Source organism: Aotus nancymaae, unplaced genomic scaffold (assembly GCF_030222135.1).
Source record: "Aotus nancymaae isolate 86718 unplaced genomic scaffold, 86718_ANA_hifiasm-v0.15.2.pri h1tg000019l, whole genome shotgun sequence".
In the NCBI taxonomy this organism is placed as follows: Eukaryota; Metazoa; Chordata; class Mammalia; order Primates; family Aotidae; genus Aotus; species Aotus nancymaae.
The window spans coordinates 56,401,005-56,427,664 of NW_026988431.1; the positions used below are offsets into that span (position 1 = coordinate 56,401,005).

At 33.4% G+C, this 26,660-nt stretch overlaps 1 protein-coding gene across 6 annotated transcripts in view; it reads right to left on the bottom strand.

Moving 5' to 3' along the window:
- Window positions 1-1,794: 1,794 nt before the first annotated feature.
- The window catches only part of SI (sucrase-isomaltase), a 135,241-nt gene continuing 110,375 nt past the window's right edge, over window positions 1,795-26,660 (bottom strand). For all 6 annotated transcript variants that reach the window (XM_064378890.1, XM_064378888.1, XM_064378886.1 and 3 more), the window contains 14 exons: window positions 26,287-26,403; window positions 24,848-24,935; window positions 23,755-23,893; window positions 21,851-21,984; window positions 19,762-19,796; window positions 19,555-19,671; window positions 17,140-17,288; window positions 14,872-14,956; window positions 14,736-14,792; window positions 13,866-13,990; window positions 10,049-10,137; window positions 5,825-5,874; window positions 5,137-5,304; window positions 1,795-2,332 (listed from right to left, as the gene is read on the bottom strand). In XM_064378890.1, the coding sequence (XP_064234960.1) occupies window positions 2,264-2,332; window positions 5,137-5,304; window positions 5,825-5,874; window positions 10,049-10,137; window positions 13,866-13,990; window positions 14,736-14,792; window positions 14,872-14,956; window positions 17,140-17,288; window positions 19,555-19,671; window positions 19,762-19,796; window positions 21,851-21,984; window positions 23,755-23,893; window positions 24,848-24,935; window positions 26,287-26,403 (1,422 nt within the window). In that variant the 3' untranslated portion in view covers window positions 1,795-2,263. The remainder of the gene's footprint in view (window positions 2,333-5,136; window positions 5,305-5,824; window positions 5,875-10,048; window positions 10,138-13,865; window positions 13,991-14,735; window positions 14,793-14,871; window positions 14,957-17,139; window positions 17,289-19,554; window positions 19,672-19,761; window positions 19,797-21,850; window positions 21,985-23,754; window positions 23,894-24,847; window positions 24,936-26,286; window positions 26,404-26,660) is intronic.

Genomic DNA, 26,660 nt, shown 5'->3' on the forward strand with positions numbered 1-26,660 from the left:
TACATTTTTGCACTTTATATTTTATCAATTTCTTTTTAACTAAATGCAACTAAGAATGATAAAAACAAAATACTTAAATAAATGAGGGTGCTATGCTATTATACCTGTTTTACCCTAACCACAGAAGCATATAGAAATGTAAAAATGTAACAGTTAGAACATAGCTCATTAGATGTCTGTCTAAAATTAGATTGAAAAGACTTGAAATAAAGAGTTAAAGCGCTCCCCTATGCACAGGCTATATGCAGTACTTAATAACCAATACGGTGTGGTACTGCTTAATGAGCATGAACACCAGACACGGCACGGAAGCAGGATTCTGACACTCTCCATCTGTATGCCCTTTGGGTGCAGCATTATTAAGAGGACTGAGGTTTTTGGAGTATAGCCCAAAGGCAACTGCAACTTTGAAGAGTATTTGAAACTGTTTGAAATCCATTCAATAAATTAACAACTACTGTGATCAAACCAGTGTGTACTGGCTGAATTCTAGGTCTTTTCCTATAAATGTTAGCATGGGGAAATGAGGTTAGTAACATATATTTTAACTGCTCAAATATGCACATACACATATATAAGAACTACGTATATTATGTGTGTATTAAATATATATTAAGTATATATATTTAGTTTTCTTGGCTGGTGCCAGGTGAATTTTGGATTGTACATGTGATGAAAAAACTTCTTCAGTTATTTTTGCAATTGTAACATCACTTTTATTATTTACTTTCAAAAACATATTCCTGAAAGGTACTCTCTTATTTACTAATTATAATATTGGAAAACAATATTATATCTAGATTACCTTTGAGAGGCAAGAAAGCCTTTATAATTATCTGAACAACTGTTTAATATTAAGAATTTTCAAAATACTATCTAGGATAAGAAAAATTAGACACATATAATTAAAATAATTATTTAAAAATGTACTTTGTACAGTGAGGAAATTTATAATAATTAGGTAATCATGATTGCTAGTTATTCAGATGAAAATTTTCTACATGATCACTTAGGAGGAGTAAAAGGTGGATAGTTCAGACTGTTGTTATTAAATTACTTCCTTGTATCTTAAGAAAAGCTTGGCCAGGTGTGGTGGCTCATGTCTGTAATACCAGAACTTTAGGAAGCCGAGGCAGGTGGATCACCTGAGGTCAGAAGTTTGAGATCAGTCTAACCAACATGGAGAAACCCTGTCTCTACTACAAATACAAAATTAGCTAGGTGTGATGGTGTGCACCTGTAATCCCACCTACTCCGGAGGCTGAGGCAGGCGAATCACTTGAACCCGGGAGGCAGAGGTTGCAGTGAGTGGAGATCGTGTGATTGCACTCCAGCCTGGGCAACAAGAGTGAAATTTCATCTCAAATAATGATAATAATTATTATAATAATATAAAAAGAAAAAAAGAAAAGAAAAGCTTGACATTTTTTTTTAATATCCCAAAAAGAAGGAATATTCTTTAAGAGTGACATAGTTTCAAAAGTTGACTAGTTTCTTAGTAAGTTACATTATTTTCTTAGAGATTTTAGTGTCACATTCAACATTTCTTATGTTGATGCTAATGAATAGTCACAGGTAGTGTTTTTCTAGCAACTTTAAGTCTTGAAAGCAAGATACTTCCTGTAAGTTCTTCTAGTGTGTGCCATTTTTTAATTTAATCTTGTTGAGTGTGACACTAAAATCTCTAAGAAAATAATCTTTGCTGTTTATTCCACCCAGTCTATGATACATCGTTATAGTAGTGCAAGCTAAGACAATTTCCATTAGGAAAATAAAGACAAAATGCATATTATATACATTTACACATTTTATTCTCCTTTTCTAATTAAACGTACATACTAAGAAATAATTAAATCTTGTGGTAATTGTTGTCACATATCTTAAATCTGGTAAACATTGATAAAATATATCATACAATTTACAATTACACAAAAATTGTGTTTAATTTAAAAATCAGTAGTTTGAATTATATCTTAGCTATATCATATATGTTTAGTAACTAATTTACAATTGCAGCTGAAACTTAGTAAGTATAAATAGAACTATTAAAATTTTGTTAAATATGTCTTAAAATTGAATCCAAGTCACATTAATATAACAAAATTAGCATTGTCATTGATGTATGCTGTGAAATAGCTTTTCAACATTATGAAAGTTGTATTTTGTAGAGTACAAGAACCAAATGAAGGGGGAAAGTTGTAAGTGCTGTGAAACTTGAATCCTGGTGTTTCCACCCACTGAAAACTAAAACTGATGGCGATCTTCATGACCAGTTGACTTCTATTGGTTCATCTAGAGTAACATTGTAGTTGGTCAGATCAATGTTTAATATCTAAAAAAGTAAAATGATAATTACTTGTTTGATCAGAACCACATTTCTGTTATTTTAATGAATGCTATTTCAAAAAAAAATGTATTCTAAGTAAATAATATATGCCCTTCTTTTCTTTTACATCTTGAGGAAATTTTACTTTGAGAAAGTTTGCAATCATTTCAGCAACAATTTCACGCAACCTACCCATTTTACCTAAGGTTAAAATAAATCCCAGAAAGGTGGGGTTGCTGTCAAACGATACTAAAAAACCTGAAACTCTTAGCCAAATTTATTGATTTCTATGACTTTATTCTACATAATTTATAAATATGGAGTTATTTATAACCGCAATACATGAATCTCTTTACATCCCTTTGCCAAGTATTATCCAGTCATTTTCAAAGTTGAGATTTAAAAGTATGTGTTATTTTACCTCAATCAAGAAAGACTTTATGATGCTTAATTTACTGCCAATGATTCAATTTTGCATGTGTTACTTTATTTCACTGGAGATAATCTGAAGTAGACTGTAGAGAGGCTAATTATGGAAATTATTAATTAAGTTGCTGTATCCAAATGATCTTCTGTCATAGTTTTATGATATAATTATTTCAGGAGATATTACCATTGCTGCATTTTGCCCAATGAACTGACAAGATTTTCTGTGCTTTAGCTCAGAAAGTTTGGATTCAGTCATCAAATATGCAAGAGAAGACAGGTGAATCCTTTACTGCCTATCACATACCAGGCACGCTCCTCGGGGCTTTATACAATTTAATCTTCCTTAAAGCACAGCATATTTGGATTAATTTACCACACTTGATAAAATAATTTAAAAAGTAATAAATAATTGCCTGAGTGGTCATTAGCCAGGCTTAAAGCAGATTCATCTTACAACAAAACCTAAACTATTATTTTTTTTACTTAAAAGTAGAAAGCAAGAAATACACCACATACTTTCCAATACCTTTTACTAAAATCAGCTGGACATAATTGTTTCTAGAAAAATGTTTTAAAATTAAATTGCTAGAGCAATTTAATAATCTCTTGCATAAATTAAAGGCAAGCAGGGTAGAGAAACAAATTGACCATCTCTCTCCATTTCCTATGTATCTATGAAGGCTCAGAAAACAGTAATTGCTCATAAATATTGATTTTATTTACATGCACTTAGAATGAACTGCCCAGAGTTGTTGGTTAAAGTAAATGTATGTATTTCTTCATCACTGAGGTAATATAACACTGTCAAAAATTTCTTCTGAACACTTAAAATTCTTTGTGAATGTGTTTAAAGAGAGTAAAAAAATATTTTTAATGGTTTGTGTTTATGCTACATATTTGATCAAAATGACCTTGAAATAACACCCCCAAATATCAAAGTATGTTACTTGGCATTGTTTATTTACTTTATTTTTACCATAAGCATTGTGAGCCTAATTTTCACCACTGTAATAATACATAAAGGGTAAGATATTATATAAGGCAAACCATCTTTTCTTTATCTGATTGAACACTGGATAGTACAAAAAAAAAAGATTTCTAATTGTGATTGATAATTATTATTTATTTTAGGGAATTAATTTCCTTCTTTAGGGACCTAATTTCTTTTTCAGCCACATAAGACTACTGGATTAAATCAATGATTCTCTTATTTTGGAATTACATAAACCAGTAAAATTTTAAAAAGAAAAAAAAAATGAGTGTAAGGCACTAACATATCAGCTTTTATTTTACCAAGGAAGGACATTAAGTGTTTCAAGGTTGGGAAATATAAAACATAATTTCCCAACCTTGATATAGTTTTAAGAAAAATGGCAAGTTTTAATGCAAAAGTAGTAGGAGAAACATAGTTCCACATTAAAGGTAAAACCGCACTTGTCTACAAAACAGGAGTAACAGTAGGATGGGTGTTACATTTCAACAGGCTGGAACAGCCTTCCGGGTGCGGCTTAACTCTGACCTCCCACGACATCTACAAGGACTGAGGACTGTGTTTAAGATGCCTATTTTTTGTTTGTTTTTAAGGTTCAAGTTAGTCAAACAACTGACTATTTCGGATATTAAGTTTATCTTAAGTGATTGATTAATGGCTCCTTGTTATTGTCTAAGTTTAAACGTGAAAGGGTGGGTTTACATGCATTTACGGTTTTAGCAGTGCATAAATAGCAATAAACTTAAAGCAAACATTTACAACAGTTGTCTGTTTTCTAGAATATGTGTTTGAAATTCACCTTTGCAAGCCAAAGGTGCACAGAATTTAGAAGGAGCTTAAGAGATCGATTGTTTACTTGCATGTTTTTTATTCAATTGAACAAAAAAATAGGCCTAAAGTTTTTTGTTCAAAGTAAAGAGCTAATTATTGGCAGCAATGATACATTAACACAAGAATCCTGACTCCTTGCATAGTGTTTGAATCGTATGTATCACGCTCCTGTATTAATGAATGCTGACAGTTCTAGTAAGTTTGCAAAAATTTTCAAACATATTTTTAAGACGTGCAATGTTTAAATGCAGATATCTTATTCAAAAAAATATTCTGAGACACTTCATCATATAGGTATAACAGTTATTTAAAGTTTTAATTTAATCATGCTTTGATTGAAGCAGAATAATAAAAAATAGATCTCATTAGATTGATTTGTATGACAGTTTACTAAGGATAATAATAAGGAAATAAATACGGAGGCCTAATGAAAAGAAATATATGAGGAATGTCATAATTGACCCATAGTTATGTTTCTTAGGGATGAGAGACACAAGAAGTCCATGTAGATGCTTTAAATAGGTACATTTTTGAAAAAATATTTTGTTACATCACTTACCTCCTTGTTACTGTCTTGAGAAAATGCAAGTGAATTTGTATTTCCATTATATATTAGAGTAACCTCCGTGACAGGAGTTGTTCCTTTCCCCCATACATTAATGAACCCAAGCATCATTTCATTTTTATTTATGTAACCACTTTTCAATATAGTGCTTGTTAAGATGGTCTATAAGATAAAGAAAAAGGAATAACATGAACTCTTTATTTGCAAAATCAATTCAATCTTTAAAAATGTTTGTTAACCAAACATATATTTCATATATAATAAATTATTTGTGTATTTGATATAAGGTATTTTACATAATAAACATAAATAAAACTTCAAATATTCTTCCTTTTTTTTCTATTTATTTATCTATTTATTGAGACAGGGTCTCCTCTGCCACCCAGGCTGGATGCAGTGGTGCAGTCATAACTCACTGCCATCTCGAGCTCCTAGATTCCAGCGATCCTCTAGCCTCGGCGTCTTATGTAGCTGGGACTACAGTTGCATGCCAGCATACCTAGCTAGTTTTTTTATAGAGACAGGGTCCCACTATGTTGTCCAGACAGGTCTTGAATCCCTGGACTCAAGCAATTCTCCCATGTCAACCTCAAAGAACTGGGAGTACAGGCGTGAGCCACCCCACCCAGCTGTGAACTTCAAATATTCTTTAACAAAATTCCGTATAGATAATCTTACATACCTTGTTTAAATTAAATTGTATATAAAAATATAGGTCTCTTTCATACGTATCTGTAGAGAGAGAGAAAGAAAGTGATGTATTGCTATTTCCAAAGAAGAACCATAGTTAATATCTGTATACTTTGTTTCTCTTTCCAGGTATAAAAAGTAGCAAATAGTATCAAGGTGTACCTATTTTTTCTCTAAGCCTGTTTAACTAATTCAGATACAATGCAAGGAGCTCTGGAAATAAAAAACGAGTCACCAGGTAAGGTCCTAAAAGCACGAGCTAGGTGGCATGTGTATGTAGGGGGTAAGGACAACTCATGGCAGGTTAAATCACTTTCAGGTACAGCACTGGGAAGGTGGCAAGAAGTGCACAAATAGTACAAAATAAACAGAATTCAGTGATAATGGTGGACACTTACTTGCCACCTTAGTGACTGACAAAATAATATAAAGAGAAAAGAACATGGTTGCAACACATTCTAGTGTCATTTGAAAAAAAACTCAATTGTTAGACATTGTTACAGGTCAACTAAAATTAAACTGACAAAACATAGGTTTATAGACGCCTCTTTATCTAAAGTACAGCCATTATTTTTTATTTTTTTATTTTTTTTGAGACAGAGTCTGGTTCTATTGCCCTGGCTAGAGTGCAGTGACACAATCATGGCTCACTGCAGCCTGGACCTCCTGGGCTCAAGCAATCCTCCCACTTCAGCCTCCTGAGTGGCTGGGACTACAGGCATGCACTACCATACTGGCTTTTTAATTTTTTTTTTCTTTTTATGTAGAGGCAGGTTCTCCCTATGTTGCCCAGGTTTGTCTTGAACTCCTAGACTCAAATGATCCTTCTGCCTTAGCCTCTCAAAGAACTGAGATTGCAGTCAAGAGACACCATGACTAGTTAGAAGTATAATCTTGCCATATTTAAAATCCATTTTAATGATAATCCTAGGCTAGAACTTGTTAAGTGCTTGCTAATTACCTGTTTAGTGCTTACTAATTTAGTAAGTTAACTCATGAAGTTAAGTGCTTACTAAATTCTAAATATTTTATTACATTTACTGTAAAAGATATGTGATTATAATTATTCCCACTGTATAGAAGAGTAAAGTGACTTTCAAAGTAGTTAAATAAATTGCCAAAAGTAAAAAAAAAAAAAAGAAAAAAATACAAATCACTGTCAAGGTCTGAAATCAAGCCCAGTTTCCTTGACTTCTAAGACTGTGTTCCTATGTAACAAAAAAAAAAAAAACACAAAAAACAAATGAGCATACATAAGATAGAGCAAAGTAGAGTCAAATAAATAAAACAAGTATTGGGGTAACATTGAAAAAGCAATATATTTTAATCCTCTACTTACACACCTCTGGACTGTATTCATTAATTCACTAAAATTAATTTGCTATTGATTTTACCTATATTAAAATGGATGTTCTGCCTAAAATGTTTTTATATATGTTAATATATGGCTAATTTAATATGTATTACAAGGCATATTAGTGTCAATATTCTTTAGCCATTTTAGTTTTATTTTCAAATATGCAATTACAACTTAAGCTTTCACGAACAGTCTTTTAAGTGTAGAATTCCGAGGTAAGAAAGTCAAAGTGACAACTATTAGGAAGATATGGGCAGCTTTGTTGTTTTTAATAAATAAGAGGAAGAGAGATCTCACATATGATCTTAGTCAAGGGCACACATAGCTATTTCATTAAGATAAGTAGAAAAACCAACATTTTACTAAGCTCTAGCTTTGTTAATCTAAAATGGTCAAAATTGACTTAATGCTCACACGTTTTAGGAGAAGTTCATTTTGATTTACCTTTAATTATTTTGAGATAATTTGTTATCACATATAATATATCACAAAATTTGAACTTAATTGTTTAAAAGAAAGAAATCATTTCAGATTGGATGACTATCAACCAGATTGTTGTGTTTTCTGTGAGAGAAAATGTCTTTGGAGATTCTGATCTAACAAATCCAGAGGATAAGCGTTTCTATATATGGTTAATGCTGTTAACTCAAGAAATTTCAAGGGACCATTTAAAATATTTACACTTAATTATACCAAATATACTGAGATTGTGAAACATAACAAAGTAAGTCGATATAATTGGCAAAAAAAAAAACCACACAATTTTTTATACTTCCATAAGGAGATCATAGAGAAATGTTTGCATTATGCTCACGTACTTTCCAGTGATTACAAAAAGTCCATTATGAAACTTGAATAGGGTAAAGGCCACAGCAATGTTTCTGTCTATGCCTTAGTTTGATAGGAAGAGGTGGAGAAAGAAATTCTAAGGCAAGCTTTGTCTACCTAACTGATAAAATGAATGAACTTAATTTGTCAAGTTGTGAGACTCAAAGATCCCAAGACAAATTTCGGGTATCTAAACTTTACACTGCTGGAAAATTGTAGGCAAATTTCCTGCTGGACACAAAGAGACTGAAAATTTCGTAGACTCTCAGAGGTCTATGAGTGAAGGTCAGAGGTCTAAAAGCAAAGGACTAACTCATGTTGTTATCTTCACTTTCTAAGTGACGAAATGATAGAAAGAGGGATTTATTTTTTACCAAGAGTTTTTCTCTCTAGCATATAATTCTTATATCAACTTTATGATACTTATTTACTAATGGTTATTTCTTATGGTTATAGAATATTAAGTATGATTTACCTGAAAAGATAAAAGATGTATGTCTTTGCTATTAATGAAAAAGTGATCACCTTTGGATAAGTTTTTTCAATTGTAGAGAACTGTCAACTTCAAACAGATATTAGTTTTTATGAGTAAATTGTGTGTCAAGAAAATCTTCAGAATGTTCATCTAGTGGTAGTGACACTACTAAATGGCAGTCAGTAAACCTGTCCGCCATCAGTGTTTACATATGGCATAAAAATCTCCTATGGGAGATTTCTGAGTTTCTCTTAAAATTAATGATACTTAGAAGAGTCCTACGACCTGCATTCTTTGCAAGCTGTCCCAGGTGTTTCTGATAACAATGGTTAAGGGATCTCACAGGGCAAGGAGTTTAGAGGTTTAGTATGGTCTTGAGGAATAGCTATGAATGGAGCAATCTATGCTTATTCCATCAAAATTAAAATTAAAATATATTGCCGCATGTTAAAAAATGCTAAATACTAATAACAAAAGCAAACAAGTAAAAATAGTAGTCATAAATCACGGAAATCATATTTACTTGAGATTGGTTTTAGACTACCACCTAGTTGTAGAGGCACCACTTGTGGATTTTCAGGCTCAAAAAGTAATTCCTCAAAATAAAGGTCCCAGAAGCAACATCAGAAGCAAATTTTCTCTCTGACCTTATCCTGAACTCCTGTCTCTTGCCCCTTATTCTCTAGTCATAGAAACTAGAATTCCTTTTGCCAAAGGTGGCTTATAGAAAATAGAACCCTTTCCCCCCAAAGTTAGCCATAAAGCCTAGAAATGTTACCCTAACTGGTCCCCTGAATTTCTGTGTAACAACTGGCCATGAAGAAATTAACAACCTCCTTCCAGTGGGGCCTTACCCTATACCTTAGAGGAAGAAGTGCTACAATTAATAAGCAAAGAAGAATCGGGACAGATTCTTCTAGATTTCCCCACTCGGTCTATTTCCCACCCTTTTTGTCCAATCACATTTCTACATGGCTGTTCCTGTTTCATTGAACATAAGAATAAAGTCAGAGAGCTTTCTCTGTATCTTTGGATCTTTATTCTGAAGGTTCCTGTATCACATAAAAGTGTGATTGGATATGTTTGTTACGCTTTTCTCTTGTTGTGTTTTGTTATAGAGGTGTTGGCTGTAACCCTTACGATGATTGAGGAAACGTATCACCCCTTTTCATCCTTACAGTATCACTATTTTGCACATATAATAATGTGGCTATTCAGCTAAGTTAACTTTATACATATGCCAAGTGTCTATTATGTGAATAGCATCATGCCAGCTTCTGGAAGTACATAGATTATAGATATATAATCCCTGCCCACACAAATTTCTTACCTAGACACTTCCCATACAGATTGACTATATTTAGGATAAGAGAAGTCTTTAAATGTTTGTGACATTATTTATCTATTTAAGTTTATTCTGCGAATTTAGTAAAATCTTTTAGCCTTGAAATAATATTAATAGCTTTGTACTCAGCTTCCAAAAAACAATAATAAAGTAAAAGTAATGTGATAGAATATGTCATCAATGATGTTTATCTACACAATAGAGCACTCACCTATAGTCTCTCCGTCATCCCAGAACAGAAAACCCTGTGCCATCTGATTATCATCTGCAGCAACAATGAGCTTCATGTAATTTTGTCGACTATAAGAAAGAAATACATCATTTTACCCGTGTGTGTAGAATAGCATATGTCTAGTTATGATATAACATCCGCATAAGGATCCACAGGAACACAAGCATGAAGGAGAATGCAAACTGACTTAGATAAGAAAAAACATTACCCTTCTTCTAAATTAGCTAACAGGAATGATATAAAACAACAAATTCTTTATATTTAACAGAACATATCATGTATGTCTTTTGAGCTCAAGAATTTACATAATGTAACAAATAAGAAGTGGTCTTACTGAAATTAATTACAAACACGTTAATTTTATTAATATATTTACTCATGCTTCCCTTGGGCAATCCTGTCATTAACCATTAAACATGAAACAATTTTGATGGTATTTTAAAATCTTTTATGACTTAAGAACTTTCTCACATTTCCATACATAAATCACTGAGTTATCACTGGTTATAATTAATAAGAATGTATAAAGTACCCTCCAAGTTCTAAGTTCTAACTTTGTAATAGACAATACATGCATGTTCCTACATAGGGCTATTTGGGAACTAAATACCTGCTTTCATGTTAAATCTCCAGCAATCTGTGAGAAGCAAGTTGGTTTGGCAGCCTTATATTGTTAGAATTTCTCAGACCAATGGTTTAAGCTATCTGCCCCCCCACCCTCCGCAGCCCTTTTCTTTTTTTCTTTTTTGAGATGGAGTTTCTCTCTTGTTACCCAGGCTGGAGTACAATGGCTCGATCTCAGCTCACTGCAAACTCCGCCTCCCGGTTCAAGCGATTCTCCTGCCTCAGCCTTCCAAGTAGCTGGGATTACAGACAGGTACCACCATGTCCAGCTAATTTTGTATTTTTAGTAGAGACGGGGTTTCTCCATGTTGGTCAGGCTGCTTCTGGACTCCCGACCTCAGGTGATCCACCCGCTTCAGCCTCCTAAAGTGCTGGAATTACAGGTGTGAGGCACCGTGCCCGGCCGCTATCTGCCTTTTTCAATCACAAATGACTAAGAATGTATGGTAATGGAAGTCTCCTAAAATTTCTAGAGTCTCTAGAGTTCAAATCTCCGCAGTAATTTGATATTTTCCGGTAAAATATATTAAAGTATCTTAGCAAGAATATGTATATGCAATTCAGTTCACAGTCACTGCCATTTAGATATAATTTAGAAACATCAAAAATCTGGTTTAACCTACAATTTCTCAACATATACTAAAACTTGTGATTAGAAAGAGTTTTATAACTTTTTATGTTGTACAGTGATCTGTCTTCTCTCTAATGAAAAAGTAAGGAATATTCAAGGCACACCTTATGAATGTCTCCTCCATGAAGCCCTCACTTTTCAGGTGCAATAATGTTTCTCCTCTTTAATTGATGTCAGGATAGAATATTAGTAGAAATGGGACTGGGTGGGTCTAGGAGATTAGAAGATTCTGTTTATGCTAACTGGGGCTGTAGGCATGCCGATCACCAAGAGAGGTAATACAGCATAAAAAGAGAAGAAAAACAGACACAGAGTTCTCTAGAATTTCAATGTCAAAGCAAGGAATTTGGCAATGGAAATAAAGACTGTGGCTAGAATCAGAGATTTACTCCTAGGCCAGTCTGAGAAGAGAGAGCCTATCCACAGTCCCCGGTAAATTGGACATACTGCTGAATGAGACAAAGAGAACTCCAGGTAGACGTTCTCAGGAAAAGAAGAGAAGGGCCTGGCCAGATGATCAGTCATAAATGGTGATAGACAGAAAATCTGGGATGTCCTTCATCTTTAAATGGGACAACGTCATTAAGAAACAAATCTGGAGTTGGAGACCAGCCTGGCCAACATGGTAAAACTCCGGCTTTACTAAAAATACAAAAATGTCCAAACGTGGTTGTGGGTGCGCCTGTAATCCCAGCTACTCGGGAGGCTGAGGCAAGAGAATTGATTGAATCTGGGAGGCAGAGGTTACAGTGAGCCGAGATAGTGCCACTGCAACTCCAGCATGAGCAACAGAGCAAGACTCTGTCCTAAAAAAAAAAAAAAAAAAAAAAAAATCAAAGAAAAGGAACAGGTCTGATTCCTCTTGGACAGCAGGACACTTAGTAGTTTGATGGAGTAGTGGTATTGCCAGTGAATATCTACTTTTTTTTTCTTTTTTTTTTTTTTTTGAGATGGAGTCTCACTCTCTTGCCCAGGCTGGAGGAGTACAATGTTGCAATCTCAGCTCACTGTAACCTCCGCCTCTGGGGTTCAAGCAATTGTCCTGCCTCAGCCTCCCAAGTAGCTGGGACTACAGACCACCACGTCTGGCTAACTTTTGTATTTTTAGTAGAGATGGGTTTCACCATATTGGCCAGGCTGGTCTCAAACTCCCAACCTTGTGATCTGCCCACCTTAGCCTCCCAAAGTGCTGGGATTACAGCTATGAGTCACTCCGCCTACTGTCTACATTTTTATGGACTATAATGAGTCAGGAAATTTATCACAAGACAGACAAGGGAGGCAGAGAAAGGGAAACAGAAAAATAACGGAAAGGAAAGGGACACCCCCAAGCAATACTGACTTAAAAGTTTATAAAAAAGGTTTATAAAATGGAATATTATTAAGGGCTAAAAAGAAATGAGATACAACCCAGGTATCTCATGGAGGAACCTTAAATGCATACAACTAAGTGAAATAAGTTAAACTGAATGGCTACATTCAGAGGATGTTTAGGGCAGTAAAACAACTCTAAATGACATCAATGGTAGATACATGTCATTACACATTTCTTTAAACCCAGAGAATCTACAACATCAACAGCGAAGCCTAATGTAAACCATGGTCTTCGGGTGATAAGAATTAATGTAGATTCAACAACTGTAACAAATGTGCTAGCATTGTGGTGGATGTTGAAAATGGTGGAGGCTATGCATGTGGGCGAGCAGCTGGTAAATGGGAAATCTCCGGACCTTCTCAATTTTACTGTAAAAAACTGCTCTAAAGAACAAGTCTTTTAAAAAAGGTTCATAAGTATTTCCTGTTTTCATAAAGTAAATACTAGATCTTTCCACATGCCGGAAGCAGAAACATAAGGTAAAGATCTTGTCAAGGCAGCCATTCAAAATATAGGACATTAAGTTGTCAGTATTTCTGCATATTATAGACAGAGATTGTAAAGGTTGAGATTATATTTTTTTTTCTGGGAATCTTGCTTACTTTAAGAGGAAATATCATGTTGGAAGACAGTTTTCCATGGGTCTCTTGCATTTTTTGTATGTCATATACAGATGCACTGACAGTCTGTCTTTTGAGCTGTCTTTCAGGAATGTTTTAAAAATGAGTAACATTGGACAGCAGGTGTTTATTATTATTATTATTATCATTGTTATTTCTGTTACTGTCCAAAAAGATAATATCTTTCTTCAAAGCAAATGATGGATAGATTTGTTTGTAGTCTTATAAAAGATAAGGTTTTCCTAAACGTGGAGTTTCTTATTTGTGACACAGACCTCCTACATACAAAATGTCTGCCTGGGCCTCTCCATGTCATCCCCATTGGACTTGGTGGAAAAGAAAACCCGATGCTAAGATGAAGTTCCTGTTTCTTGCTATCCCATAAACAACAAACACCTTTGTCTCTGATCTGACATTCATGATACTGATGCAGGCTAATGCACTACCTTGGCAATGGGGTAAATTTTCAAACCCTTTCTATTTCTTGACACTGCTAGCATGAGGTATCTCAAAATTTAACCTGAGCTTTGTAAACAGTTCACTTACCTGAGAAATGTGTTTTGAGCTGGCTCTTGACATGGTAGGATGTGACCACCACGGACATGTAGGTTTATTGTCTCATAAGGAGCACTAAACGTATGAAATTGTTCCCTGATCTTAATATCTTCACCCTGGAAATGAAAAGGATGGATAGAAGAACAGGTGGAGCAAGAAGTGGAATCATCAGCAACACTGGTATTTAAGGAGACACATTTATAAAAATCAAATGGTACCTTTTCAATTAAAAAATTAGCAACATTTATTCAGAAAATTTTAATTTATTTCACTATAGTAACCATTTTACAATATATATGTATCTCATAACATGATGTTGTATACCTTAAATACACATAGTGAAATTTATTTTTAAATGTTAAAACTGTTCCTGTGTATCTTATTATTTTTAAAAAGCATATCTTTAGAATCTAGTTAAATATAAGTCCTCATGATAGCTTTGAAAATCATTTGTAGCGTTGTTTTTGTGGAGCTCACACGCCTAAAGTATGTGGATTTTTGAAAGGTGGCAAAAGCTTTCCTTGACTTGCCGTGTACTTCCATTATTCCTGGAAGGACTGAACTACCTTTAATGATCATTTTATATATCCAGTAAAAACAATTATATTTTGTGGGTAATGTGTAATTTCCATGTTTATTGCTAAAATAAATCAATGGCTACATAAAAACCATAGCAGAATAAATTAACTCTCTTTCGCTGTGGGTTAATCTGATCCAGCTATATATAATTCACTGGAACTATGGAACTTTCCACTCTTTTTAAGTGGAAAGTAAATCCAACACATCATCACTGAAAAGGCTAGGACCAAACAATTACCCATTTCTGTTTAGCCAGTTCCTCACAGTGCCTTAGATACTTACCGTATGGTAGTCAAACCAGCGAGCGTTGGGGACGTAGGCATTCACACTTTGAACATACTGGAATGTAAATAAGTAGCATTAATTATATGTAAACCAAAGAGTATTTTGTCAACAAAAATATGTGGTAAGGACTTACAGGTTCCAGTACCGGGGTAACCATAAATGCTGGACCCCATAAAAACTGCTTGAATATATCCCAGGTTGGTTTTTCATTAAAGAATCTAGACAAAATTACCACAAATAATTACATTAAAACAAATAACTTTCTTCTGAATAACACAAAATCATTATTCAAATCATATTTTGTAGTATGGACTTTTGGATTAAAATGAAAACAAAACTATAAAAAATCAAAAAATTGTATCATTTGGAATGTAACAGTATAATAATAGCACAATGCACAGCAGTATAATACTTTATGAGTAAATCTAGACTATGACTAAATTTTCTGAGGAAATAGAGAATAGTGATGGACATGTAACATCAACTAAATGAGAAATTACTTTGGAAGAGGGCTAATAGAGATACAAGTATTAACTTTGCCTAGTATATGATCAACAAATTTTAAAAAAGTATTAAAAACGCTCTGGAAGAAAATTGTGAGACATACCATAAGAATCTTAATTTATTAAGAGTTTGCTTATCTTAATAACTCTCTGAATAGAGGATTTACATGCTCCTAAAGGCTCTTTAACATGTTAATGAATTTCTGAATTTGAGATATAAATGATTGTGAAAAACAAAGTTTTGGTTGTTTTTTCGTGGTTTAGAAGCCACTATTAAATGTTCACATTTCTTCTCCAATTGAAATAAAAAAGAAAAGTTGTTTCTTAAAATTTGTTTGTTCTTTTGTTGTTGTGGGTTTGTTTTATTTTGTTTTTTGCCTTATTAGAAACTGAGATTAATGCTGAATTGGAAAGCTGGGCTTACTCCTCCATAAACTCATGAGAGGAGAAACCCAGGTATTCTCAATAGGACAATAGTCTGTATAATTAATAATATTTTGGACTAGTGACTCAGCCCGGAGCTGATACTCCAATTATCCTGGAAAGCAAATAAGAATAATAAAAGAGGGCCGGGCGCGGTGGCTCAAGCCTGTAATCCCAGCACTTTGGGAGGCCAAGGCGGGTGGATCATGAGGTCAAGAGATCGAGACTATCCTGGTCAACATGGTGAAACCCCGTCTCTACTAAAAATACAAAAAAATAGCTGGGCATGGTGGCGTGTGCCTGTAATCCCAGCTACTCAGGAGGCTGAGGCAGGAGAACTGCCTGAACCCAGGAGGCGGAGGTTGCGGTGAGCCGAGATCGCGCCATTGCACTCCAGCCTGGGTAACAAGAGTGAAACTCCGTCTCAAAATAAATAAATAAATAAATAATAATAATAATAATAATAAAAGGGGCAAAGTCTGTAAATAAAATGCAGATCAATAAATGTTATCAAAAATAAAGAAGGGATTATGATAGATGATAAATTAGTAAAGCAAACAGAACATCATTTGACTCCAGGAGGAGTCTCTTGTCGTTTTAGGAAAACTGGATCTCCTATCCTATCATCAAAATTGAAGGCATACCAATCATCTTCTTATTTTGGTAAGTTTACTTTGGGTATTATTGTTTTAATGTGGGTAAATATTTACCTTTTTTTTTAACTGGCTTATCGATAGTGAAATCTAACAAATCATCTCATTGAGTTACTCTGGTAATACAGGGTGCACAAAAAGCTAAATATATTGTGATTATTCAGGGTTTGTTTTGTTTTTCTGTTTGATTGCATGCTTTGCTTTTTGTAATATTTACAATAAGAATTTGCTTGTATTCAATTTAAAAATAAAACAGGTGAAAATTTTTGCAAATATGCTTCATGAAATAGAATTTTCAAGGTTTGGTCATATATCAGTTGGAGCTTTAAGAGGTGAATCCAAAACAAATTGGTAAGGATAATGTTGGAACTGCTCCTGTGTATCTTATTAGAATACATCAAGGAAAAGGTGGGATTGTTTTCAGTCAGACACTTATGTATAGCAGATTTACATAATTTCAATAAACCTTGATTAATTAAATCATGAGAGACATTATTTATCTCCCAAGAAATTTTGAAAAGACTCAATGTAAGCATGTATAAAAAGCATCTAGAACAATACCTAGCATACAGTAGTTATTCTGAAATAGAATTATTTCTTTTTAATAACCAATTAAAATGGTTCACTATTTAAATGGCTTATGCTAGACTATTTATTAGTGGACACATTTGCATAAATGCTTTATTAATCCAAAATGTATGCTAAAATAACAATGGAAAAGTTACCGATCTAAAATGGTTTATATTAGACTATAAGAGATCATTGGGAAAATCAAATAGAAAGTATCTCTCTGCGTTAAGAGAAAACAAACTTTGTACTTACTCATGCAAAAGGGGTCGGATAACAGTGCCACCATGAACATGAATTTCATGCAGTTGTGTATAGAAAAAGGGCAATAACGTATATCTAATATTTAGAACATTCCTTGACATTTCAGCAAAAGTTTCATTCCAGGAAGCGGGATCTTGTCTCTGAAATAAAGCAAAATGAAATAGTTAAAAGCTCTTATTCCTTGTTTAAATCATAATATTCAAATTCATATTTGAAGATCTGAAGAGTAAGAAATGATATTAATTCATTGTCATGTGCTATGTACTTTTTTCCCAAAGATCTTATACAATAATATTTCCATCACATGGTAAAGAGAAAAGGCACAAAATATTTTAATACGAGAAATTCAAATTAAGTCCAAGGCTTGATTTAGTTTAAGTGAACATATCAGAAGAGTTCACATTTTAATGGATGACAAATATATTGTCAATTAGGTGAGAAAGTGGTAAGTTTAGGAGATAAATAAAATGATATGCTATCCAAAGTGGATTGAAACAAACACAGACAAGTAGAGTAAATGATGGTGACCATACGCATTGTGGGTATTCAGGTGAAATGGACAGATTATGGTACCAAAGAATACATAGTACAGATAGAAGAGAAGACATAAAGTTCAATGAAAGGAAAGAACGCGTCTGAGTATGCTCTGGAATAAACACTCCAGCTCAAAATACTAAAATTTTTAGTCTAATATTTAGAGTGGAAAATTAAGTGTCTACAAAAAAGCTTTTGCACATATTAGTTAAAAATAATAAGCAAGAAAAGTTACTACTCTTTTATATTTCATTTTGCACCAGGGGAATAAACAAGGCTACCACAAAGCTTTGGGAGGTAACATTTTAAATGTCTTTCAAGGACATCAGGATGACTGGGACTCTTTATAGCTGTGTCATATCTGTGAAGATTCCAAATTTTCTGCATTTCAGGAGGAAGAAAGTTTTAATGAAAATTTAGTGCCATAGCTGTTATATGCAGTATTAGAACAGAGAAAACCTTGAAAGTAAAAATTGTCCCTCCTTGCCATGTATGTACTTATACAACAATCCTGCATGATCTGCACATGTACCCCAGAACCTAAAGTACAATAAAAAACAATAATAATAAAATAAAGAAGAATAATATAGGGAAAGTGTAAAGAACAAAGAATAAATTGGTAAACATTAAAAAAAAGTGATCCAAGAACTATTAAACTATATGCGATCCTATTGCTGATATTCCAAAGTTAAATAAGAAGAAAAAGGCAAAAATAATATCTGTTGTTTATTGACCTCATTAATATGTTTTTAGTTTTAACATGTTGATACACAAGCATCTAATTCTAAACCATATAATTAGATTCATACAATTCAATAGTTCAGTTGTACCAACTCATGTTTAAACTTAAGTAGAGGTTTCTGTCCTCTAGATTTTTATTTAGAAATACTTCCTCAGTCTTTCCCTCCTTCTGCATCTGAGTTTTCCTCAAAAACTCCCACCACATTACAATCTTTGGGTCTTTTACTTTCTTCCTCCCATGTGGAATTCTCCTCCATATATTTATATTAATTAAACTTCCCACACCCATCTCTGCTCTAGTATTCCTTCATTTAGTACCCGACACGTTCTAAAGCAGAATCTCTATAAAACTCCACCACTTTAGCTTAGTCTATTTTTCCCTTAAAGACATTTATTTGTATCTGACATATTACATAAATAATGGTCTACTATTTATATACCTTTATAGAATATATAAATCATTTGAGCAAGGACTTGGTAAATCTGAAATAGTGGACTCTCGATGAAGAATCTCTGTCCAGGCTTTCAGCGATTCATGCTCTTCTCTCCCAATATTACAGCCTTTTCAACTACATTATTGACAGGAAGTTTTCCTGCTAAAATATTACTGTTTCATCAAATTATATTTCTATTGTCCAACTTTCAGCTTCTTTCAAAACATAGTTCCATTCTGCCTACAATCCTTGTATTTCACATTTTCTAAAATACATCCTACTCTCTGTCTCTACCCAAGTTTCCCATGAGGGGGCATAAAGATTTCACAGCACATCATAAGCTCTGCCATTTAGTCACATAGGAAGAACACGTCTATTAAAGACCAACTCTGTCTCTAACACTTCCATGATGTGCATTTTGCTAATTTATCATTTCTCTGCATTTCTTCACTGAAAGTCAGCATCATGAAATTTAGTGCTTATTTACATATTGGCTCTAACTGTTCATACTTTTCCATAATGTTTAGTAATGTCTCCCCAGTTACTCAAAAAAAGTTCCTCAAGACAGTTTTCTCAGTATTCCAGAATTATATATAACATCAATAAATATGTCAGCTAACCAAGCCATGTACACTAAAGTATCATGAGGCGTAGCCCAAGTAAGAAAAGATTGAAAGTAAATGTAGCGATTACATACCCTGGTATTTGCAATGTTGTGATTCCTTGAGTATGGGTAAAATGCCCCAACTTGCATCCAGCGGGTACAGAGGTGATATTCTGAGTTGTTGAAGAAACCACAGATGTCTGCTCCAGACTAAAATATATTGCTGCATTTAGTTAACTTTGAATAGTTTGTTTATGAATATTTATAATTTATGAAGATAAAAGGAATAAAAGTACTTACATATGATATTCCAAAGAGACTAAATTCCATCATACCTGAAAAAGTTAAAAAAAGAAATCTTAGAAAGCTATTATTTCATCTATTTTAATATTGATTTTTATTTCTTTTTTTTTTTTTTTTTTTGAAACGGAGTTTCGCTCTTGGTACCCAGGCTGGAGTGCAATGGCGCGATCTCGGCTCACCGCAACCTCCGCCTCCTGGGTTCAGGCAATTCTCCTGCCTCAGCCTCCTGAGTAGCTGGGATTACAGGCACGCGCCACCATGCCCAGCTAATTTTTTTTTTTTGTATTTTTAGTAGAGACGGGGTTTCACCATGTTGACCAGGATGGTCTCGATCTCTTGACCTCGTGATCCACCCGCCTCGGCCTCCCAAAGTGCTGGGATTACAGGCGTGAGCCACCGCGCCCGGCCTGATTTTTATTTCTATTTATAAAGATGCTCTCTTTTTAATATCAACCTCCAAACATGAAACATTTTTCAGATTATTAATACAATTGTCTATTCCTTCTCATCATGTTCATACATTTTGACTGTGTAGCATTGATGATATTTACAAAAATAAGATACTATAAGCTTTCTTCACACTTGCAAGATGACATATTTAGAGCACAAACACATTGTAAACATACTATAGTGTGAGAAGAAAGTGATGTCCACAGCTTCATCCTTGAAAATAAAGATGCTATTTCTGCACTTATTTAACTATGGGTCTTATTGAGCTATAGGTTCAATTTGCTTCAGACTATCATTTGAAATAATTAGAATCATCCTTATTAAACAAAATCCTCGAAAGTGTAATCAATCAATTCTATAAAACAGAATGAATGTGATTTCTGAGCTCTTCTTTTAAAGGAATATTTTTAAGAATTGTTTTCCTTGAATTTATTTACCAACAATGAACACATGTTAAGGCTAAACGTATGGCAGAAAAGTATCTATTTCCTTTTTAAAATGAAAATGTCTCATTTAGCACTTATCCAACCATTGTCAAAAATTATTTCCAAATTTGGTCAGAAATGTTTCATGTTTTAGTATCTATCAGTGATTTATATTCCCTAGAATCTAGAATCTTTTTAATTTTAGTTTCAGAAGTACATTTGCAGGTGTATCATTTGGGTAACTGTCTTGTCACAGGGGTTTTGTGTACAGATTATTTTGTAACCCAGATTATTTTATCAACCCGATAGGTTGTTACTCAATCCTCACCCTCCTCCCAAACTCTGACATCATATAGGCCCTGGTGTCTGTTGTTCCCTTCTTTGTGTCCATGGGTACACAATATTCAGCTCCCTGTTATAAGTGAGAACATGCGATATTTTATTTTCTGTTCCCGTGTTAGTTTGCTTAGGATAATGGCCTCCAGCTCTGTCCATGTCCCTGCAAATGCCATGGTCTCATTTTTTTTAATGGCTGTATAGTGTTCCATGGTGTATATTTAAGACATTTTATTCAGTCTGACATTCATGGGCATTTAGGCTGATTCTATGTCTTTGGTGAATAGTGAATTGGCGAATTCTATGTCATTGGTGAATAGTGTCTTTTGTGAATAGTGCTGCAATGAACTTTCATGTGTGTATGTTTATGGTAGGATAATTTCTATTTCTCTGTGTATATACCCACTGATGGGATTTCTGGGTTAAATGGTCATTCTGTTTTTAGCTCTTTGAGGAATCATTATACACCTTTCCACAATGGTTTAATTAATATACACTACCATCAACGGCGTATGTGTCCCCTTTTCTCCACAACCTCGACAGCATCTTTTTTTGACTTTTTAATAATAGACATCAAATCTAGAATTTCTATTTATTTATCTTTATTAGTTCTAGATGTTATCTTTTCCAGCTCCTGCCCTTTCAGCAAGGAAACTGAGGCCAAGCACAATGACACTACTTCCTCAAAATGAACTAGTTGGAGATCCTTAGTTTCTGGACAGCCCCCTCAATCCCCCTTTCTGGCCCACTGTCTTTATCTGATGCTTTATGTCATAAAGTATGATGCGAAAAACAAAATTCTGAGGACTTATAAAGTTTATGACCTAACGCCAGCAAAAGACAAAATAATAATAAAGATGGTGACTTTCACTTACCAATGATGGATTTGTCCAAGTTGTCCCATCGTGCGTAGTTGTCTCCAAGCCAGTGTCCTCCCCATCGTCCGCCAGTAGGAAACGTGGAACGAGAAATAACAATTCCTCTTTTTCCAGTCGTCTTCAGCAGTGCACTAATATAGTGAAGAAGTATTTTTGAGTTTTTACGTGAGATATTTTCTCCAAATATATCTAATTATCCCCAGCCTTGCAGAAGTGTGAGTCAATTAAACTTCTTTAAACTGCCCCGTCTTTAGATAAGCATCTTTAAATTACCCAGTCTCAAGTAGTATCTTTATGGCAGACTGAAAACAGACTAATACAGCAGGGATAGTTAATGAGTACTACATATATAGTTAGAAAGAATGAATAACATATAGTATTTGATAGCACAACAGGTGATAGTCAATAATAGTTTAATTGTACACTTTAAAAAAAACCCTAAAAGTATAACTGGATTGTTTGTAACACAAAGGATAAATGCTTGAAGAGGTAATTACTTCTGTTTTCCATGATGTGACTACTGTGTATTGCATGCTTGTATCAAAGTATCTCACATACTCAATATATATACACAGTTAAAAAAATCTAAACCTTAAAAAGAAAATCTCGAAGTGTTTATAATGTGTTGTTAAAAGTGAGTGATCTACAACTGCAGTTTCTAGTATGGTAGCCACTAGTTATCTACTATTTCATATTAAATTATTTTATGTTACTTAATTAAAATTAAATGACTTTAAAATTCCATTCCTGAGTCACACTGGACACGTTGTTCAATGACCGTATATGGCTGGTGAGTACCACACTGACACCCAGAATTGTAGAAGATCTCTATGTATTTATTTACATTTTGAGAAAGGGTATTGCATTGTTGCCCAGACTGGAATGCAGTGGCAGGAGCACCATTTACTGCAGTCTCGACCTCCTGGGCCCAAGTCATCCTCCTATCTCAGCCTGCCAAAGTGTTGGGATTACAAGCATAAGCTACTGTGCCTAGCCATAAGATTTCTATCATTGCAAAACTTGTATTGGTTAGTGCTAATAAAGACTTGATTTTCACTGAATGGTCTGTAGTCTATGATCATTGGCCTTACATAACTGTTTGTCAAAAACACAGATAATTAGTATGATCGCTAACATTTGAGAAGCTCAAGATCATTAAAACTGCTCTAACTTACTAATAATGAATTTATTTATTTTCTGTTTTTATATTTGTTTTGAAACAGAGTTTCACTCTGTTGCCAGGCTGGAGTGCAGTGGCACAATCTCAGCTTACTGCAACCTCCACCTTCCAGGTTCCAGGGATTCTTGTGCCTCAGCCTCCCAAGTAGTTGGGACCACAGGTGCACACCACCACAGCTGGCTAATTTTTCATATTTTTAGTAGAGATGGGGTTTCACCATGTTGGCCATGTTGACCATGTTGACCAGGCTGGTCTTGAACTCCTGGTCTCAAGTGATCTGCCCGCCTCAGTCTCCCAAAGTGCTGAGATTACAGGCATGAACCACTGCGCTTGGCCTGATAATGACAGATTTAGCCAAACATTAATGTCTTAATGACATCAAATTATATGTTATTCACTCATTTATTAATATTAGTCCAACATTATTCATTGAGTACCTACTATTTTCCAGGCACTATGCTGAGTGCATAGTGAGGAACCATATAAAAATGGTCTAGTATTTATTTTGGAGTAGTATAAAAATTAAAACGAAAACAATATAGGTATTTTGATAGATAGGAAGAAACACAATTTTTCTAAATGTTATGAAGAAAAGTTACAGAGAACAATTGGAAAGTAAAAGGATACAAGAGGAAATCATCAGGACTCTTAAAATGATAGCATTAAATGTAATATCCAAAGAATAAAAGAGTCAGAAGGGATAATTCTGAACATTGCTTACTCATAAGTAGGTTTCATTTGTGACCATCCATAGAGATTGTGAACATCGTAATGCAAAACTGATGATCCATCACTAAGAATCTGCTCAGCTTCCATGCATATTGTTCTGAAATGTAATCCATCAGTTCTTTTTGTGAGTTCTGGAAAGAATCAATGAAAAAATATTAATATATCATACAATACCCTACGATAAAATGTGTAACTCATATATTTTTTGGCAAAAACATTAATCAGTGTTTTATAATAGCTATTTATATTTTAACCATTTATACACTTTGTATGAGTTAATTGTAAACTTAAATTTGTCTGAAATTGTAACTGAATTACATGAATTAAGAAAAACCTGAAAAATAGGTATACTACTGAATGTCTACTCTTTCTAGTGCTTTTAGATGGAAAACACTGATTAGAATTTTATTGAAAATTCACTTGGCATTATAAAGCCCAGAAATTAAGAACCAGGCAAATGTATAACACTCCCTTTTGATCCACTTTTTCTTAGTTTAAGATTTTTTATCAGAGTTTTACTATCACTTTATATGCTAATAGTTTGTGAGGTTTTCTGCCTGCATAAGAGAATGAGGATGAATATAAAACGTCACATTTCCTTCTATGTAAAAGGTAAACAAAGAAGCATTTTTTCACTTATCCTCAGTAAAGAAAAACTTATTAAAAACTTCCTTTCAAAAAAATTTATCTTTTTAAATTTTAAAAAGTATTTAAAATTTTCAAATCTGGGGAAATTAAGCAAACCAAAATAACAACTTCAAACGAATTTAGAATTGTGCTTATGTAGATAAAATATATTCCTTGATGTTTTTTCTCAAAATAGTGTGAAATAATATTGGTAATGGGTCAAAGTGTGTTCCAGTGTGTGGGTGGATAATGAAAATTGGGTGTGTGAATCCTATTCCCTACATATTAAGGCAGGGAATAAACTGATATACATATACGTATATATATATATATATATATATATATATATATATATACACGTATATGTATATCAGTATACATTATATACCTATTAATATATAGCTATTAATAAAGAATAATAACATGATAATATCAAAGGCATCCCAACGATATTGTACCTGGGAAATAAGGTGGATAATTTAGTTTATCATTTCTGCATTGATTAGAAGTTGTTCCATTTACAAAACTTGATGGCTCATTCATATCCTTAAAAAAGATGACAGAGACAGGTAAACAAAAAATAAATTTAGTAATGTGTATTCTGAAAAGAGCTAGTTCAAAAAGTAAGTTAGCATATTTGAACAATGTTACACACACTCAGTATTCTAAACAAACAAAATTATAAAGCATCTTTATGATATTAATGTAGTTTAGCTCATTGTTCACTTTTTCAATCAGTTTCCTTTTGAAAAATAAAATGTTCTCTTTTCCCTGTAGTGTGTATTATATCTATAAAAATGAGTTTATTTCTGTATTTCCAAGACATACATTATAATAGTATGTGTCCCATCATCTTCTTCCCCTCCACTCCTGCCCTAGGCCTGATATCAGTTGCTTTTATTGTTAAAACTACAAGATATATTAATAGTTTAAAATGCAGATAATTTTAAGATGTATCACCATTGAGCACATATCTCAGAATCTCAGTAGCCATAGATAAAAGAATCATAATCTAAATAAATAAATTAGCTACCATTTAAAATGGATTGCCTCCACCTGAAAACAGGTTATTTTCTCTGGATCCAGATGTCATTCTCAGGAATGTACTTAAGAGAATCCCTTATAGTATACAGCTTGATACATCCAATAAACTTAGGTGTTCCATAAATTTTTTTAACAAAATATATACTTAATACAATCTTATATCTACAAAGTTTTCACATAGTGACACCTGCATAAAGCCTTCTTCAATTTAAAAAATAAGTAAATTAATGCTTTCCACTGGAAAAATCAACAGAGTAAAAATTTTACCTCCAGAAATTGAGATACACTACATAAAATTTTCTGTATTAAGAATTTACTTGTGGCAAAGTAAATTATTTTTATGCTATCTCAAAAATATATTATTAAAAATCTTACTACTATCATTTTAAGGTTACATCAAAAAAGAAACTTTAACAATGTTACCAAATTTAAGAAATTACTATTTTTTATACAAAGAACTAGTGGTAATTTATTTATTTATTTTATTTTATTATTATTATTTTTTATTGCATTTTAGGTTTTGTGAGAACTAGTGGTTATTTAAGCCTGAGATTTATTCCTATATTAAATGAAAGTAAAATAAATGTTTATGAGCATTTATTAATATATAGAATAAGAGGGTATTTTGCTTTTTGAATTTTGCAAATTGAAAATGTCCAGGAAATAGCATTCATACACATAAATTTCATTTTTAAAACTTTACCCATCCTTTGCATAAGAAAGTTCTATGGGGGAAAAAGTGGACTATTTTTCAAATAAAATATTTTGTTGACATTATTTTAGCCTAGTAAGAATTTTGCATAATCATGCACAATAAATAACTTAAAACACACATTGTTAAAAGATTACTTACAATCCACAAACCATCAAATTTCATCTGGTTGTTGTAAAAGTCTTGAATTTCTCTTGCCCACCACCCTGCTGTGGAAGTCCTTAAGAAATCTGGAAAAGCTACATGAGCTCTGGAAGCCTGTAAAACCAAAATTTAGACTCACATGTGGGAAGTCATAAGAGATTATATACGTATAAATCTAATTGTATCTGGCGATTCACAAGTCATGTATGACTGATAACAAAGGCAATTTAAATCAACCTTAATTACATAAATGTGTGTGGTTTCTTCGTCAACACTTTTAACAGCCTTGGAAAGTAAAGAGAGAGATGGGTGAAGAGAAGAGAGCAGTCTTTGGATCCTATATGAAATTCAAAGAAACGGATCAGAACCAA